General features: G+C 38.8%; 1 protein-coding gene across 3 annotated transcripts in view; it reads left to right on the top strand.

Annotated features, from left to right (window-relative positions):
• ahi1 (Abelson helper integration site 1) overlaps positions 1–18,098 on the top strand; it is a 111,023-nt gene that overhangs the window by 5,949 nt on the left and 86,976 nt on the right. For all 3 annotated transcript variants that reach the window (XM_007893016.2, XM_042333310.1, XM_042333311.1), the window contains exons 2-15: positions 252–336; positions 553–677; positions 1,546–2,171; positions 2,455–2,648; positions 3,644–3,869; positions 6,736–6,928; positions 8,439–8,534; positions 9,178–9,363; positions 10,547–10,702; positions 10,862–10,994; positions 11,940–12,063; positions 13,058–13,287; positions 14,234–14,340; positions 15,168–15,286. In XM_007893016.2, the coding sequence (XP_007891207.2) occupies positions 327–336; positions 553–677; positions 1,546–2,171; positions 2,455–2,648; positions 3,644–3,869; positions 6,736–6,928; positions 8,439–8,534; positions 9,178–9,363; positions 10,547–10,702; positions 10,862–10,994; positions 11,940–12,063; positions 13,058–13,287; positions 14,234–14,340; positions 15,168–15,286 (2,525 nt within the window). In that variant the 5' untranslated portion in view covers positions 252–326. The remainder of the gene's footprint in view (positions 1–251; positions 337–552; positions 678–1,545; positions 2,172–2,454; positions 2,649–3,643; positions 3,870–6,735; positions 6,929–8,438; positions 8,535–9,177; positions 9,364–10,546; positions 10,703–10,861; positions 10,995–11,939; positions 12,064–13,057; positions 13,288–14,233; positions 14,341–15,167; positions 15,287–18,098) is intronic.

Below are 18,098 nucleotides of genomic sequence, written 5' to 3'. Positions count from 1 at the left end.
TAGGCTTATAGACATTTCTTTTCTCTGAAGTTAACGTGTCTAAATTCTCTTTGGTCAAAATGCCAGTGTTGAAAATGAATCCTGGAATTTATTTGATCTTGTAGTGAACAGAAAGATCTGTTTTGCATAGGTTAATTAACCTGATGATTTAATCAGTGTATACTCAATAAATAGAATAACATGTTTTTTTTCCTTTGAACAAACACCTATTTTTAATGTCCTACATTTCAACTTTCTTTTGCACACTGTAGGTTGGCTGCAAGCTTAAGATATTGGGAGAGGATGTCGTAAATAAATAACATCTCTTGAGTATAGTTCTGAAGAAGATGCCAACAGGTATGGTATAAATAAACATTTTTACTAAAATTAATTGGATGTTGAAATATAAACATCTCTTTGCGATAGACCTTTCAAATATAAATACCAATTATATTTTGTATCAAAACTTGGTTTGAATGGAAGCAGGAGCGTCGTAACTAAACAAAAAGGTGTTGTGATGGTCAGAAGTAGTGTTGTGCAAAAGTGTTCTTGACTACATGGGATTTCTTGCAGAGCAAAGTGAAGCCAAAGTAAAGACAAAGGCTCGATTTGAGGAAGTTTTCAAAAACTATTCTGCTCTAGCGGCTGAAAAAAAGAAATCGAGAAAGAAAAGTGTACAATTGCAAGATAGCATTGTTGTAAGTATACATTATTAAAAAGTATGGAATTAATGACTTGTATTTGATTAATCTTATCCATGAGTGTTCATTTAAAGAATTCCCTGACTCCCCCCCCCTCCCCACCACTACTACATTATTAATAAGTAAGTGATGTGCTATAAATTGATTTAAAGCCTTTACTTTGCAATGGATGCCCCCTGAGCAGAGGTTTTTGCTTTGTCCATTTTCCTGCTGTGTGAGGTTTTAGTGTTTCAACAGTAACTTTTTAACTATTTCAGTCAGTAACTTTTTTTCAAACTGTTTCAGTAACTTTTAATAAACGAATGCTGTTATTGCTAAATGAATAATGGAGGGGGGAGGGGGGGAGGAAGAAGAAATAATGAATGAGTGTAAATAGTGTTATGAAGAGATGGTAAAATCCCTGATAAACCGAGAATAAGTAGTCTCAATACATTATGAAATTACAGTTCAACAAGTTCCAATGTGCACAATTCAGATACGAGTTGAATATTGGTTGTGGTACATCCAGTCTCAATTACAGTACATAGACTATTGAACAAAACCATAACAACAACAAATTACATTAGTATAGTGCCTTTCACAAACGTAATTTGTTGTTGTTATGGATTTGTTCAATAGTCTATGTGCTGTATTTTTTTAAAAAATGGAAAAAGCATGCCAATGGAATAAATCCAGTACTAAACAAATGCTTTGTCAATCCTTGTGTGTTTACTCCTCTTTTGTTTATAATAGTTTCATGAGTTGAATATGTTTTAGTAAAAATAATAATCTTTGCATTTGATATTTTAGTTGAATACAACAAGATGTTTTTGTAATGTGAGGCTGGAGTATTGTGAATAAACACCCACTTTGTTTATTTTAATAGCTTGAAACCCTGAGGAATAAACTCGGTCTTCATAAAGAAAGTGAGAGCGATGAAACAATTTTAAATAACACCTATAATCGTGAAGAGGAAAGTCCACGCTTCACAAAAAACAAGCTGAAGGATAGAGTTTCTGTGGCAGAAAAGGTTAACAATGATGCACTCTATAAGGATACTGAAAACCCAGCAAAGGGTAAAAAGAAGAAAAAGAAATCTGCAATTGAGGAACAGTCATTCAATGAGGAGAAGTCATACAAAAGTGCTACTCAGATTTTGGAAGAACAACTGGAAGCAGTGAGCATTGACCAAACCAAATCCCAGGCTAGTACAAAATCTGAGACAAGGCAACAAAAATCTAAGAAAAAGAAATCAAAAAATGAGTTGGAACATCAACACCACGTTGAGACAGTGTTGAAGAATGACGAAGGAGATGATGCGGATTCCTTAATCCAAGCCTATCAGAAGCAGATAACTGAGAATGATGCAAAAGTGTATAAAAAGGGAAAAAAGAAACTGGAGTCAGGCTCCTCAAAAATCATTTCAATTGTTACATCTCCATTTTTAAACAATGAGCTGATGAAGGAAAAAAAGCAGAAACAGCACATATTATTCGAAGAGGGTGAAACAAGGTAAGAATCCAATAAATTCCGAGACCCTTTGTCAGACTTCTTTCATGCCACTTTATAAGGTGACAGCTAAGTGCAAATTGTTTTGGTTTTATTTTTGTATGATTCATAAAGTAAGGTTACAGTGGTTCAATTAAATAGGGCTTTTCGGTAAACATAGGTAACTTTATTTTTGATAAAAAGTTTACTTGTATGGGCTAAAAGTTAGTTTCTTATTGCTGCAGTCAGAAATATAATGCAGTCCATTTGTTGTGACTTTTTAAAAAATCCGCTTCCCTGGCCCCAGTGCAATGTCCCTTTCAGAGCTGCAGGGCAATCAGGCTGAGAATGATCAGAAAAGGAAAAAGATTCCACAGAGAAGGAAATTAACATCAGAGTCTAAACTAGAAGTGATAAATGATGAAGATAAGAAAACGATCGAGGAAGAGGGAGTCCAGCAAAAAGCAAAAGGAAAGAAGGCCAAGAAGAAAAGTAACAGAGGTGAGCAAATTTTTTCAGTGCAATTTTATTCATGTGATATTTTTATTTTGTTATTATTGTACAATAACATTTGTTTAAATATGTGGCAGAACATAAATTTGCAAAGTGTATATGATGGAGCTTATGTTGAAACATTTGAAAGTGCTTTATTCAATAGTTTAATAAATAGTCTTTGCATTTAATATACCGTAGTGCCTTTCACATCAGGAGGACATCACAAGAGCACTTCACAGAATTTACTGTAAAGACTAGTATAATTTGTAGGCCTACTTGGCAACCAATTTGCACACAACAATGTCCACAGTCATGTGGGTAAAGCATGACAGCTAATCCATGGCAGCAATATCACACAAACTGCAATGAGATGAATGACCTATTTTCTTTATTGTACATTTGGACGTGGGTGGAATGTCGGCTTGGACTTTGGGAAAATATTTTTTCCTTGAAATAGTGCAAATGCAAATTTTAACCTTCACTTGAGCCTCCAGAAGAGGCAGAGGAGACGATGATTTTAAGTCTCAAGGATTACCTTCAGAAATGACCTTATCACATCTCCGTTTATTTGCTATTGGTTTTATATTGTCTACAAACTACACACAGCAACATCACTTTATAGTATATCCTGTGAAGTGCATTGATGATATAAGGCACTATATCAAATACAACGTTGATAATTATTATTATGCCTCTGTTTACCTAGCAGTAGGTAGGAACCCGGTTGTTTGTCGATTGGTGGATCACTTTTCCGAGGGTAATAATTCTTCTTAAATAAAAAAAATTGGTCACTCAATCCACGACTGTTTGTGGGACTCTGCTGTGCGCAATTGGTACAATCTTATAAAACCCTTTGAGACATCTTGATGAAGCAATAACGTGTTATACCAAATACAAGTATTATATTTATGTTATCTTTAGAATGAAAAGAGCTAACAAGATTGAGAAGAACATTTTTTAAAGATAAAGGAAACTTTAAAATTACTTTTTCTTCACTGTAGCTACAGCAGAAGAAATTGAGGCAAAAGAGCCTAAAGATGAAACAGCTACTCCTGACTTAGATGCTGAACCTCAACAACAGAGACCGAAATATGATGACAGTCTGATCCTTGGTGTATATATTCACAGAACAGAACGATTGAAAACTGATCTCCTGGTGTCGCATCCTACAGTCAAAGTTCATGTGGTTGATGAAACCACTGGCCAGTATATTAGAAAAGAACACAGGTGAGGTGCTGATTTAGAAAATCTGTTAAATCAAACACAAATGAAAATTGACTCTAGTTGGACATCACATTTGAAGTGATTAGGAATCAATCATCAGTTTACTAAGTGAAACTACCTGAGGAAGTGCTTATCCACTGCTACAGCTGTATATCTTGGCTGGTACAGAGATGACTTAGTAAAGTTAAAAAGGTCTTGTTTTAGGTTATGAATGGTAGCAGGAACTGAGTAGTGAGTTCATTTTGAATCCTGGGAATTTCACTGGTACTTGGAACAACCAAGCCTACGTGGACGAGGGTAGAGCTGTTTACCCTCATTTGAGAGGACTGAATGTAACCACACCTGCCCATTGACATCTGTCTTAGAAAGGCTTTTTTTTCTCCACTTAGTAGAGTGGACCAGAGGTAATAAAATTCAGCTTTGATAAACAGAAGTGAACCGTATCTCTGAATAGTTTATTTTCAAAAAGTACTTTTTTTTCCTGGTGCACATAGTAAATACTGGTGACTGTAGTGATTATTGTCTCAATCCACCTTGTTGTATTCAGTATATGTTAGTTGGTGTGGCATATGATCAGTGTTTGATAAGGAAAGAAAAGGTACTAGTTGTTAGCAGAATATATTAACTCATCACTTGCAAAAAGTAGATCTGCAGCAACTTAATTATACAGTTTTGTATAGTTATTCCCTGTTATTGCTTTGAGTTCAGAAGAAAGACTGAGAAATGTAGGAGGAATTTTTTAAAATAAAGTATGAAACAGAAACTATTACTAACACAATAAAAATCGGCAAGAAGAAAAGAAAGTTGGTGAAATTTAAATTTGAGTGATTAAAACAAAACAAGACCAAGTTAACATCAAATTGAAATATGTTGTTTATGTAAAAAGAGAAGAAAACTAGAAACCAGAAAGAGAGGACTGAAGATAGAAGAATTGCAATTTGCTTCTGTTGGTAGAAGCACATAAATGTAAAAGGTAATTTTTTTGATAATAGTCCCAATTGGTGTTTGCATTCCTGCATTTAGAGATGGTCATATGCTTACAATAATACAATGTGGAGTCCTGTAGCTCAGTGGTTAGAGCACTCGCTTTGCAAGTGAGAGACCTGAGTTCAATTCCAGGCAGGGCGAAACCTTGGGCAAGTTTCCTTACTCCACACACCTAATAATAATCCCTCCAAAAAAAATCAATAATAAATTGGTCATTTTCAATCCACGACTGTTTATGGGACATTGCTGTGCGCAATTGGCTGCCGCGTTCGCCCACAAATATACAGTCAATTCACTTTTACAGTATATTCTGTGAAGCGCTTTGGGACGTCCTCCCGACGTGAAAAGCGCTATATCAAATGCAAGGATTATTATTATTATTATTATTAACTTGCCTCACCAATGCAAAGTGCTCGCGCAAAAAATGGGGTAGAAACTTTGTACTAATTGTAAACCAATAACTTTCTCTCCTAAAGCCAATAAAAATACACTATATTAATTACCTGATTCATTTCTGAAATACATTGATGATCAAACAAAAGTGTTTTGGAAACCTGGATTTCCAAGTCTTTTCTATCTAATTATCACACAACTGTTCCCTGACTTGCAGCAAAAATCCTCACTTTGTCCATTGGTCAGCAGAAGCAATTTAGACCCTATTCTGTACAAGGAGTGGAGGTGTTAGTCATACTTGTAATCTCTCATGCCTGTTTTGAACGCTGTGCACGGAATATTTTTTGAAAACCACAGGCCCATATATATAATCAGTAGTACAGAAATGATTTTCACGTCCAGGCACGTATATGAGTAAAAATTTGTCTTGTGGTACTCAGTAGTTTATATTTCCTGGGAAACTCATCATCATACATGCTTTAGAGTTTGTAACACTAAATTTGGTGAGTGTGACTCGTACAGATGATGACAGCCATGCCACAGCCAATGGTCTCAGTAAATCTATATGGCTATTTGAATAGTAGGACAACTTTACATTAATTTAAGCTCAGTTACAACTTCAAACGGTTAAATTGATGAATAAACATTTAATTTTGCTGTTACCAAAAATAATATGTGTTAAATTCCTAATCCATCTACTAATATCCATTTCCTGTTCCAGAAAAATATATTTGAGCAGATGGGTCTCATCCACTGTCCTCCTTCAGCATGCAGGTCATGGATGGCCAACTTGCACCCAGAGGCTTGCATTACACATGTGTAAAATAGTCATGCGAGCTGCTTGTGACCCGCAGACTGCAGGTTGCCCATCCCTGGTCTAGAGGAAGTCTTCATATTAATGCTTCCATATAAAAAATGAATATGTCCTAATTAATGCAAATTTTGACTTTCTGTTTTTTTACATGTGGTAATTCCATAACTAAATATCTTCCAGGTTTACTACTAAAACTTCATTTAAATTAGCTTACAGATTGTAATAATGAAAAAGCATTGATCAAAATCCACATGCCTATGGATAGAATTATGGGAATTACTGTTCAGCAGGAGACACCTTTTCTTTTTTCCACAGGAGCTAACAGCTCCAATTCCAATTACATGAGGTGTTCCCTAGTTTTACATTTCACATTTTAAAAGCCTTAATCCTCCTAATTGTTTTGCCAACCTACATTGTATTAAAGTTAAACAGAATGTGCTGGGATGTTATGCACCTAATGATACTTTGGATAATGTAATACATTTCACTACTGATTGTCACTTACGAGACATTCAGTATCCCTATTCAAAAAAATTGCAGATCCATTATTCAAATAGTTTTAATAATCTATAGAACTGAGATGCTTGAATTAGACATTCGATGCATTTAACAAAAAAGTTGTTATTGATTAATTAAAAGTGCTTCCTTGTAACATTTAATTTTTTTTCCTATTAGCAATCGACATGTTACTTCATACTATGAACAAGAAAGTGTGGAACACATCCTTCCCATCATGACTCAGCCTTACGACTTTAAGAAAAACAAGTTGACTGTTCCAGAGTGGGAGGAACAGATCATCTTCAATGAACGATTTGGTTACTTCCTTCAGGAAACTGAGGAAAGTCCTAAAGTCATTCTATTCTTTGAGGTATAAAATGTTTTTGGGGGTGATTGGTACAGTGTAATGCTCTTTTACCTCTTATACTTAAACTTGGATAGTTACAAGTTTATATTTTGTAATGAATAGAATCACAGAATCGTACAGCCCAAAAAGATTGATAAATTGACCCTAGCTTTAACATTTAAGTAGGTTTGACTTCAACCCACGTCCAATGATGTTGAAGCTAAGTTTGACATACGTACATCTCTTGAAAATCGGTAGTATAGTCTCCTTGTTTTTTTTNGGCTCAATTCACAATACTGTGCAAAGCAAATATAAGGTTTGCTTTAAAGCAGTCATACTGGAATTAGGTGCTTTTGTGGTTTTTAATTGAAGCTGGTTTCAAATATATAAATAGGTTCATATTCTATGCAGATAATTTATTTAAAGGAATAAGGTGTGGAGAAAAGACCAGTTCTGCCCAATCAAAACAAATGGACACGCAAGAGAATTGGTTTTAGTAAATGGGTGTTGGGTACACAGAACAAACTAATGGCACAGTTAGTGGAACAATGAAGCATACAATGTTTCCAAAGGAACTAGACTGGTTCCTGTAAATTAGTAAGATTTAGGGTTGTGAGATGATGAGATAGACGCATTGAAGGATTTTTTGCTAAACTGAATGGGAATGCAGTTAGGACCAATGATACATGCTTGCAGATATTACTTTTGAAGTTGGCTTCACTCATAGTAATCCTTACATTTGATATAGATATTTGATATGTATCAACATCTTGAGGCACTTCACCAGTAATTAAAACAACAAATTTACATTTATAATAGTTCCTTTCACTTCAGGAAGACATTTCCAAGGCGCTTGACCATCCTGGCTTGGCAGCCGAACTGGGGTGGAGTAAGGGAATGGGGGTTGGGGGCTAAGGATATCCGAAGACCCGGTCAAAGAGGAAAGTGTTGACAAGTTCTTTAACGAGGTGAGGGAGAGATTGAGTTGGAGGGACTCCAAGATGGAGTTCCAGAGAGTGGGGGACTGCCAATGGTGGGGTAAATAGGATGGAGGGCTTGAAGCAAGCTGGGGCCAGCTGAGCAGAGGGATACTTGTCCCGTATACATAGCATTAGGCTGGGTCAGCTTTAAGACACAAAGATACTATTTGAATGCAACAGAAAATTTGAGATTGTTCAGGCTTCATCTAAGCAGGCATCTTTTCCTGCCATTCTTCCACAGAGAGTAACATTTCATGAGAACTTGTGAGACAGCTCTATTGAACAATCAGCCATCATGGTTTGACCAGTAGCGATTAAAAAGGATTGCTCCATTTCATTTCAATGATTCATTTCAGATTTGGAGTGCAAGATTTTCACATTATCCAGTGTATTTAAAACTGAGTTTGTTTAACAAGAATTTTTTTTAGATGACAGTTGGTTAAATAAATTGTAGCTAAACCAATTCTGACTGTCTTTAAGAGCTACTTGTTGCCATGTATTTTCTAATATCTTTGTTTATTTGAAACTCAAACCAGATATTTTCTTACTCCTAGATTCTTGATTTTGTAAGTATGGATAAAGCTAGAATTAACTATGAAACTCAAAATAGAGAAGGAGGTTGGCGCAGAGTAGCCTGGGCATTCTTGAAGGTAAGGATGGGCATTAATATTCTGAAGTAGACAAGTATTAAGTTCTGTTCTAAGGGTGCTTGTAGTCCACTTATACTTCTCTCCCAATAATAATCATTATCCTTGCATTTGATATAGCGCTTTATCACGTCTTTTGAGACATTTCAAAGCGGTTAAGGGGCCCCACTTCATGAATGAGCCTGGTCAGTAAATGTTGGTTGGCTATAGCAGCTAAGTTGATCTTATTGCTTCATGAGCAGGAACACTGAAGGGCTGGTAACCCAGAGATGCTGATTACAGTTGAAGCAGCTGCTCTGCATCCTTGGTTGAATGTCAACCATGGAGATAGAGCAGCTGCTTCAACTGGCATCAGCATCTCTGGGTTGCCAGCCCTTAAGTAAGAAAATTAACTGAACCTAGAGTCTGGTTTGTATAGCTGACGACTATACAGTACTCTTGCCCACTGAGTCATGGGGACATTCATTTTTTTAAACATAATGGTTTGATAGATACACTTGTTATTCTGTATGATCTTCATTATTATACAACATATTAACATGAAAAATTGCATTACATATTCTACAGTTGAAGGTTCAATAAAATTTGGAAGCAGGTTATTTTGTATGTCTTAATGTAAACTTTTTTTTATTAAACCATGAAATAGCTGGTAGGTGCAAATGGCATACTGAATGTTGACGGAAAACTTCGCCTGCAATTGTATTATCCAACATCAAAGGTCAAGAAGCTGTCCAACTCCATCGAAGTCTTTGAATGGTGGAATAAACTGCCTTGGAAATATTACCCTTCAACTTTGTACGTTACAGTGAAAGGCTTGAAGTTACCTGAAAATGTGAGTCCTAATTTAATATTTCATTTATGCACCGCAAATTGCTTTGTCAGACTTGACACAAGGCTTTCCTAATTTAAAGAACAACTTCTTAAAGGTATTCATGTGAGCCCAGCTTCTATAAATACACAATGCAAACAAGACTTTATATAAGAACTCTTTAAGATTTTAAAACATGTTTTTAAATCTAAATTCTCTCAGAGAATTTGATGATTAAGACTTATTATAAATAAAGAGCAAAATGCACACAAGAGCAACATTGGCTTATGTTTCAGTTGTACCAAATCTGTATGTGTGCTACTCTATATTTTTCTGTAACATTTGAAACTGGGGCATTGATTGTGGGAGAAAGCAGAACATTTACCTTCTAGCATAATGAATATTCAAATATTGTTGCTTCATCCTAAAAGCCTTGGGCCAAAGGCACCTCTCAGTGGTGTAGCATCAGGCCACACAGATAAAAAAGTAGCAACTTCAAACCCCAGCTTATGCTAAGTGCTAGCTGATCACATTGAGAGCAGCAGTTGTAGTGCCTTGGGACGTCCTCCTGACATGAAAGGCGCTATACAAATGTAATTTTGTTATATTTGTTGTTGTTGTTGCTGCAAATGGCCTCACTTTCATGAGGAGAAAATGAGCTTGAATTCTTCATTTTAAGTGCTAAATTGAAAGAGAAAAATTGATAGAAAACTCTTTTTGTTTACCCCCTCCCGCCAATTGTATATATATATATATAGTTACACTTATTCATTCGTGTTTCTATGTGAGGAGTGGAGGAATGATAATGATAATCCTTGCATTTGATACAGTGCCTTATTGGTATCCATATAAGCGCTGTCCGTGCTGCTGCGTAGTCCACACCACTGTCCTCAGTAAATAATACATTAGTCACTCAATCCACAACTGTTTGTGGGATATTGCTGTGTGCAATTGGCTGGCGAGTTTCACCCACAAAGTATACAGTGAATTCACTTTACAGTGTATTCTGTGAAGTGCTTTGAAACGTCTCAAAGACGTGATAAGGCACTATCAAATGTGTGGCCTGAAGGATTATTTATTTATAATTGTATTCTCCTCCAATTTTATCTGTGCAAATCTCATTTTATTCCTATATCACAAGTGGTGCATAACTGGCCATTGAAAAAGAAAAGACTTAAATAACCTGCTGTATATCTGTTCTGATTAGATTGCTCTTTCTGTGCGTTCTATGCTGCCTGTTCAGCAGGAACGAGGCACTATTTCATACTCTGATCTTCAGACTGTGATGTCACAGAAAATTTCTACATCAGTTGCAGATACCCAGAAGGCAGAGATTTTGAAGTGGAACAAATTGCCTGGACAGGTAAAGAAATATAATTTAATATGTTTATAAACTTTATGGAAAAAAAAATCTACTGATACGATCACGATCATTATGGAGCTCAGCTATTTTGTTTTAGAACAAAGGAGATTATATTCTGTTATAAATATTAAACATACAAAGTTTACTGTTGCCTTTTAGGTGTGTCGTATACCTAACAAGTTTGAGCTGTCACTTCGAGGAGGACAGATTGGATGTTTCTGTATCATATTTTCTCACAATGGAAGAAGTTTGGCAGCAGCATGTGCTAACAGGGATGGCTATCCCATTGTAGGTGAGCAACAGTTACTGTGTAGTAAACATGAATGAGTAAGAAGCATATTGTGGAGTCCTGTAGCTCAGTGGTTAGAGCACTCGCTTTGCAAGTGAGAGACCTGAGTTCAATTCCAGGCAGGGCGAAACCTTGGGCAAGTTTCCTTACTCCACACACCTAATAATAATCCCTCCAAAAGAAAAAAATGATAAATTGGTCATTTTCAATCCACGACTGTTTGTGGGACATTGCTGTGCGCAATTGGCTGCCGCGTTCGCCCACAAATATACAGTCAATTCACTTTACAGTATATTCTGTGAAGTGCTTTGAGACGTCTAGAAGACGTGAAAAGCGCTATATCAAATGCAAGGATTATTATTATTATATTGGTAGTAATTCTCACACCAGAATGGCAATGTATGATAGGCTGACACAGTGTCCGGTACTGACTGATGCAAAATCAGGCCATGCCGCTGCTGTCGCAGAGTAAGTGATGTTAGTGGTACTTCCTGCACATAGTGGGCAATGTGTATGGAGTTACATTACCTGCAACCTGATCACCTGAATTTCAGGTCATCAGATTGCTGGTGATGAGATTTCCAGGTTAACAGGACACCACTGATGTAACATCCTGCTTCGTGGATATGCAGAAACAGTTGACGAGTCAATGGCTCAAAAGTTGGCCATTTTCCTTTTAACACGGTATCCAGACACTTCCGGGGGGACACGTTGACCAACCCCACGTGTGGACACTGAAACCAGCTATCTCGCCCCAACTGCCATGTTACAGAGGTTCCACGGTAATACATTTAATAAGCTGTGAAACAATCTTATGCCGCTAGATGGCAGTACAATATCTTACATTAGTTTTTTTGGAGATGTAAGAAATGTTGCTTAAAACGTAGATACATTTTGTAATTGACTTTATGCACACTAAACCAAAATATTATTGGTTTGTTTATTTAGTGTATGAAATTTCTTCAGGACAAGTGTTGGGAGAATTTAATGGGCACCTTAGTATTGTGTACAGTCTGTGTTGGTCAAACGATGATAATACCCTCCTTTCTGCATCATCTGATGGCACTGTAAGGTTAGTGCTACATTCAGAATAACTACTTCTGGATAGAGTGAAATAGATCTGTTTTTGTGGAAATATTACACCAGTTATGAATATAAATCGTATAATTGCCTAAGTTGTACATTCATCCGAGTCACATTCAGTTTCCTATCAAAACCATGCAGATTTCTTTGCACTATATTAATTACCTCCTAACTTGTAACACTGCTCCCCTACCCTCCATTATTCCCGCACTTCCTGTTAAATTTCACAACCATTCCCATACCCTTTTATATGCATCAGCCTAGCTCAATCGATAGCATCTTCTCCGAGTTGGAAGGTTTCAATCTCCATCCTGGGACTTTGAACTCACAGTCTTGACTGACTCGCCAAAGCAGTGCTGGGTATGCACTGCATTGTCAAGAGGAGCAGTTGATTTATTGCCCGCATGGCAAGCCCCACCATTGTCGGTTTTGCTTCAGCTTCTCTGCCCCCACCATTTGGAACTCCATCCCACATTGCCCTCCTTTGCCTCCTTCAAGGCACGTCTGAAGACCCTCCTCTTCGATCGTGCTTTCGGCCACCCTCTCTGCCCTCCCTGTCCCTGATCCCAACCCTCCCCAACCCCCCTGCTCAGGTCCAAATCCCTGACAGTCCAGTGCCTTGAGATGACCTCCTGATGTGAAAGACACTATACAAATGTTATTTTGTATTCTATCACTTCAAGGCTGTTTGTGAGGCATTGCTGTGTGCAAATTGGCTGCAATTTGTCTAATTCCTGTTTTAAAAGCTGTTATGAATTCTTCTTCTACAATCACATGATGAAACCAAAAGTGTTTTGACTGTATAAAGTAACTTGACAGCTTTTCATGTATTTTGTTTTTTTAAATTTAGCACTTATTTCTTTAGTCATGCAGACATTTAAAATTTTGCTTCAATCGATTCAATTATGTAAGTTGTTAGTTACATTTTTGAGAAAACACAATCATTTGATAAGTAATTAACTATTCATTGTTGATGTTTTCAGGGTTTGGGATAAAGAAAGCTATCACAATCCAGCTAAAAAAGTTCTTCCACACCCTTCATTTATCTATACTGCAAAATACCATCCACTTGCTCAGTACCTAGTGGTTACAGGAGGTTATGATTTTGTCATCCGTGTATGGAATATTAATACGAAAGATGCACATGGTCAACTACTTCAGGAATTCAATGGTCACAAGAGCTTTATAAACACTCTGTGTTTTGATGCCGAAGGTCAGTCTAGCTATTTGTACATTTTGTTCATTTCAGTGAGCAAAAATTAACTGCATAAGTTGAAGAGTTGATGTCCATTGGGCAGTTGGTAACATAAATGAGTACAAAATGCATACTACCTTTTTAAAAAGAAATATGTAACAGCTAATTTTTAATTTATATTTATAATTGCTGAACACTTGATAAACTTGTCTCCTGGAGAACAGAAAATTGTTTTTAGTAGATTCGTAATTATTTAATTTTGCATTACAATTAAGACATCTGAACAGCAGTCCATTCCAGTTTATTGTCTACATTTCCAGAAAAGATTTTCAGATGCCTATTTCACATCTTTGGAGCCAGGAATGGTAGTTTGTCAAATGGCTTCAGTGCTCCAAATCAGCTTCCAGTTCCTAATCACTTGTCTTGTACTTCCTGCTGCTTGCTAGAGGTGCACATCTGTGGATTTCTCTTAGAGACATGGGGTTCAGATGAACTATGGTTCAGAATTATTTTATTCAGTTTAATGTTTATACAGTTTGGAAAGCATTTGTTATTTTTGTTGGGAGGGATTAATTATGTTTCTGACATCAATTAAGGTAATAAGCAGAATTTTCCATGTGGAAAACTAGTGAATAGGATCTTAGTCATAAAATCAGTAAAACCAATGGAATATCAACTGAGACGGATCTGGACCTGACGATTTTTCATCTGCATCTTTAGGTTATGCTAGGTCAAGGTCTGTTGAAAATCACTCCCATCAGATAGGCAGGAGTTTGAACAGCGTAGGAGTCTGGGATTCTGTATTTCCAAATAACATTCACAATCTTGAAATATGAAAAGAATTGTACTTTGTTGTCGTTGTTGCATTCAACAGGGATATATGTTGTACTGTTTGAGTAATTTGAATAAATATCTTAATATTTTAAGAATGTTTTGAAACTAATAAAGAGCTTTTAAAATTTAGGGCAGCATATGTTCTCCGGAGACAATTTAGGGCTGATCATTGTTTGGAATACTTCTGTAAAGGAAGACACTGAAGAAAACCTACTTCAGCAATGGAGCATTGACAAGGTAAGATGACAGGAAATTCTTCTGTTTATACATTGAATAAATATTAGTGAATGTATTATCGTAAACTATTGTTTGTTATGCTTTTCCAATACAAACTGCAAGTTTTTATTTGCTCATTTGCATTGGTAGTGACTACTCTGGCATTAACAGTTTATATCTTTATCTGATCATTGGTTTAAAGGCACCACCATCACACAATGTGCAGTAATATAAATTTATTGCAACATGTCCTATTAGCGACTACTTTAATATGATTAACATCTCTCAAAAAAGTTTCACATTAGGTAGCAAAGAACTAACCCAATGAACTTGTTGAAAGTAAAGTAGGAGCTATTGGTAAAAAAATTCATTTTTATACTTGCTCTACTTAATTTGTTGATGAAAACAATTGTCAAGAAGTGCAACCTCATGTAACATGCCTTGCTGTAATATTTTGTTAACTGTTATTCAAAATTTCATTTTATTTTATGGTGCCATTGTGTATAACTTGAGAGCAGTTACTCTAGAAAGCACCCTGTTAAAGGCATGCATTTTATGATCCCCAACCTGGCCTTGCAAAATAATCTTCCTGTGATTGGACAAATATGATATTCCTGTACCTGCTAATCTAATGGTTTGCCTTTAAAATGTGCATAATAGTTTGTACAGGACAGCTTTAATATAATTGGTGAGATGAGCAGGTTGAAAAAGCTGTTACTTTTTTGTACAATTTGAATGAAGTGAACCCTAGAGTCTAGAAAAATCATCAGTGTTGAAATGTTTGGAAAAGAGAAGTTTTGAATTTTATTTTTTAAAAATCTAATGTATTTTCCACAAATTCTTTCTAGGAGATTAAAGAGAATGAACTAAAAGGGGTTTCTGTGAATCACTTAGAGGTTCATCCAAATGGTAGACGTCTGCTAATCCATGCCAAGGACAGCACTCTGAGGGTGATGGACCTGAGAGTGTAAGTTATTGAAGCTATTTGATGACCACCGTCATACTGTTCTAGGGTCTCTCTTGGAATCAGCTAGCATTGTGGTGATACAGCAAAGGGAGAGGGGAACTGAATCCACTGTGTTTAAATGATTGATCAGCCTAGCTTATGAGTGAAACTTGGATGGATAGATATGTTATGTTGGATTGGAATTCTTCCTGCTCTGGTCCAAACTGCAAGCCAGTGTCCTAAGCGACGGTGATCCTTTCTGGATTCTCCAAGAGTAGATATTTGAGATGTGCAGATTGTGCATTGTAGAAATTGCAAAGTCTTGCATATGTGAATTTTCAATAAGTGGAGCAAAGACCCCTAGGCATGATCAGAGACTTCTGCATGTCAGACTCCTGGCTGACCAAAATTAGCAAACTGTTTGATCACAAGACTGAAAATAAGTAAGTTGAAATGTTTATAATTTGTTTAGTGTCAATGCGCAACTAGGAATTTCCTTCACCCTTTATTTGCCAAAATGATTATTCTTTATACATTAGCCTACAACAACAACAAAATTACATTTATAGAGTGCCTTTCACGTTGGGAGGACGTCCCAAGGCGCTGGACAATCAGGGATCCAGGACCTGAGCATGGGGGACGGGTGGGGGAGGGGTGAGGGAAGGCAGAGAGGTGAGAGGGCGACCGAAGGCACGATCGAAGAAGAGGGTCTTGAGACCGGCCTTGAAGGAGGCAAGGGAGGAAGCGAGGCGAAGGGACTGTGGGATGGAATTCCAAAATGTGGGGGCAGAGAGGCTGAAAGCTCAGCCACCGATGGTAGGGGAGATCGGACGGGAGCCCGATGAACGGAGGGAGCGGGCAGGTTGGTAGGGAGTCAGCAGGTCAGAGAGATAGGAGGGGGCAAGGCCATGGATGACCTTGAAAGTGAGGACAAGGATCTTAAATTCGATCCTCTGAGGGATGGGGAGCCAGTGGAGTCGGACGAGGGTGGGAGTGATGGGGTCACGGAACCTGGTGCGTGAGAGTACACAAGCTGCAGAGTTTTGGATGATCTGCAGCTTGCGAAGGGAAGAGATGGGAAGGCCAATGAGGAGAGAATTTCCATAATTGAGCCTTGATGTGATGAATGTGTGGGTGAGGGTTTCGGCAGTCTGAGGGGTGAGGCAGTGGCGGAATCTGGCAATGTGATGGTAGGCAGTGCTGGTCATGGCGTGGATGTGGGGGAGAAAGGACAGTTCAAGGTCAAACAAGACACCCAGGTTCCTGACTGGCTTAGTGAGGTTGAGTGTGCAGCCGTGGAGGCTGATGCTACCAGCGCTCGAGATGAGGCGACATTAGCGTGAGCCAATCAGGAGGAACTCGGTCTCGCTGACGTTCAGTTGGAGAAAGTTGTCCCTCGTCCAGGACGATGTCAGACAGGCAGAAGGTCAGGACGCTAGTAGTCCTGGAGTTGAGGGTGGAGGCAGAGAGATAGTTGGGTGTCATCCGGGTAAATGTGGAAATTTACCCCATGTCTGCGGATGATGTCACCAAGGGGGAGCATGTAGAGGGTGAAGAGGAGGGGACTGAGGACAGAGCTCTGAGGAATGCCACACGAGGCGGTGCAGAGGCTGGAGGAGAAGCCGTTTGCTGAGACAAAGTGGAGGCTGTGTGAAAGGTAGGACCTGAACCAGTCAAGGACAGAACTTTGGAAGTTAAGGTGGGAGGAGAGGCGGTGGAGGAGGATTGAATGGTCCACAGTGTCAAACGCGGCGGAGAGGACGAGGAGGCAGAGGGAGCACTGGTCACACATGCTCAAGATGTCATTTGTGACCTTGACCAGCAATTTCCGGGCAGTACGGAAAGCCGATTGGAGAGGCTCATGGAGGGAGTGGGAGGAGAGAAAAGAGCGAAGCTGGAAGGCAAGAACCTCTCAAGGACCTTGGACAGAAAAGGGAGGTTGGAGATGGGCCGGTAGCTGGATAGCTGTGATGGGTCAAGGGAGGGTTTCTTCAAAGTGGCCATGATAGTGGCTGCTTTGAAGGGGGTAGGAACAGTGCCAGATGACAGGGAAAGGTTGATGATGTCAGCGAGAAGTGGGGCAAGGCGATGCAGCTGGGATTTAAGGAGAGGGATGGGAATGGGGTCCAGGGAGCAGGTGGTGGGCTTCATGGAGGATATGGTGGTGATGATAGAGGAGGGGGTGCCAGGTTCAAAGGTGTGGAAGGAGGATGGGTAGTGGTCGGAGTGTGGGGGGGGAGGGTGGGATTAGGGAGGGGTTGGAAGCTGGGAGGGTAGTGGCAGCTGAGCGGATTCCCTCAATTTTGGACTCGAGCATTTCTTCGCAGTGGGAGTTGGAGGTAAGAATCTGCTAGGCATGTTGTGGAGGGCAGAGGAGCCGGTTGGTGGTGGATTAACCTGGAGTAGAAGGACGATTTGGCCGAGGCGAGAGGGGAGCGGTAGGTTTTGATGTGATTCAGCCAGACGTGCCGATGGACCATTAGGCTGGATTTGAGCCAAGTGCGTTCGGCAGCCTGCACCTGGCCCTTGAGCAAGCGGAGGTGGCTAGTAAACTTGGGTGAGGATTTGGAATAGGAGGCAGTTCGGGAGGTGAGGGGGGCAAGAGCGTCGAGGATGGTGGAGAGGGTGCTGTGGAGGAGAGTAAACGCAGAGGATGGGTTGGTGCGGGAGGTGGGTCAGAGGAGAAGGAGTTCAGAGGACTCCAGGGCAGCGGAGAGGGATTGTGGAGAGATCTTCCATGGGCGGTAGGAGATGGTGGTAGATTTGGAGGCAGTGGGAAGAGGGATATAGGAGTTGAGGGAGATGAAATGGTTGTCAGAGATGGTCTTGTTGG

The sequence above is a fragment of the Callorhinchus milii genome, unplaced genomic scaffold (assembly GCF_018977255.1).
Source record: "Callorhinchus milii isolate IMCB2004 unplaced genomic scaffold, IMCB_Cmil_1.0 Scaffold3, whole genome shotgun sequence".
In the NCBI taxonomy this organism is placed as follows: Eukaryota; Metazoa; Chordata; class Chondrichthyes; order Chimaeriformes; family Callorhinchidae; genus Callorhinchus; species Callorhinchus milii.
This window is presented reverse-complemented; position numbering and strand designations above follow the sequence as displayed.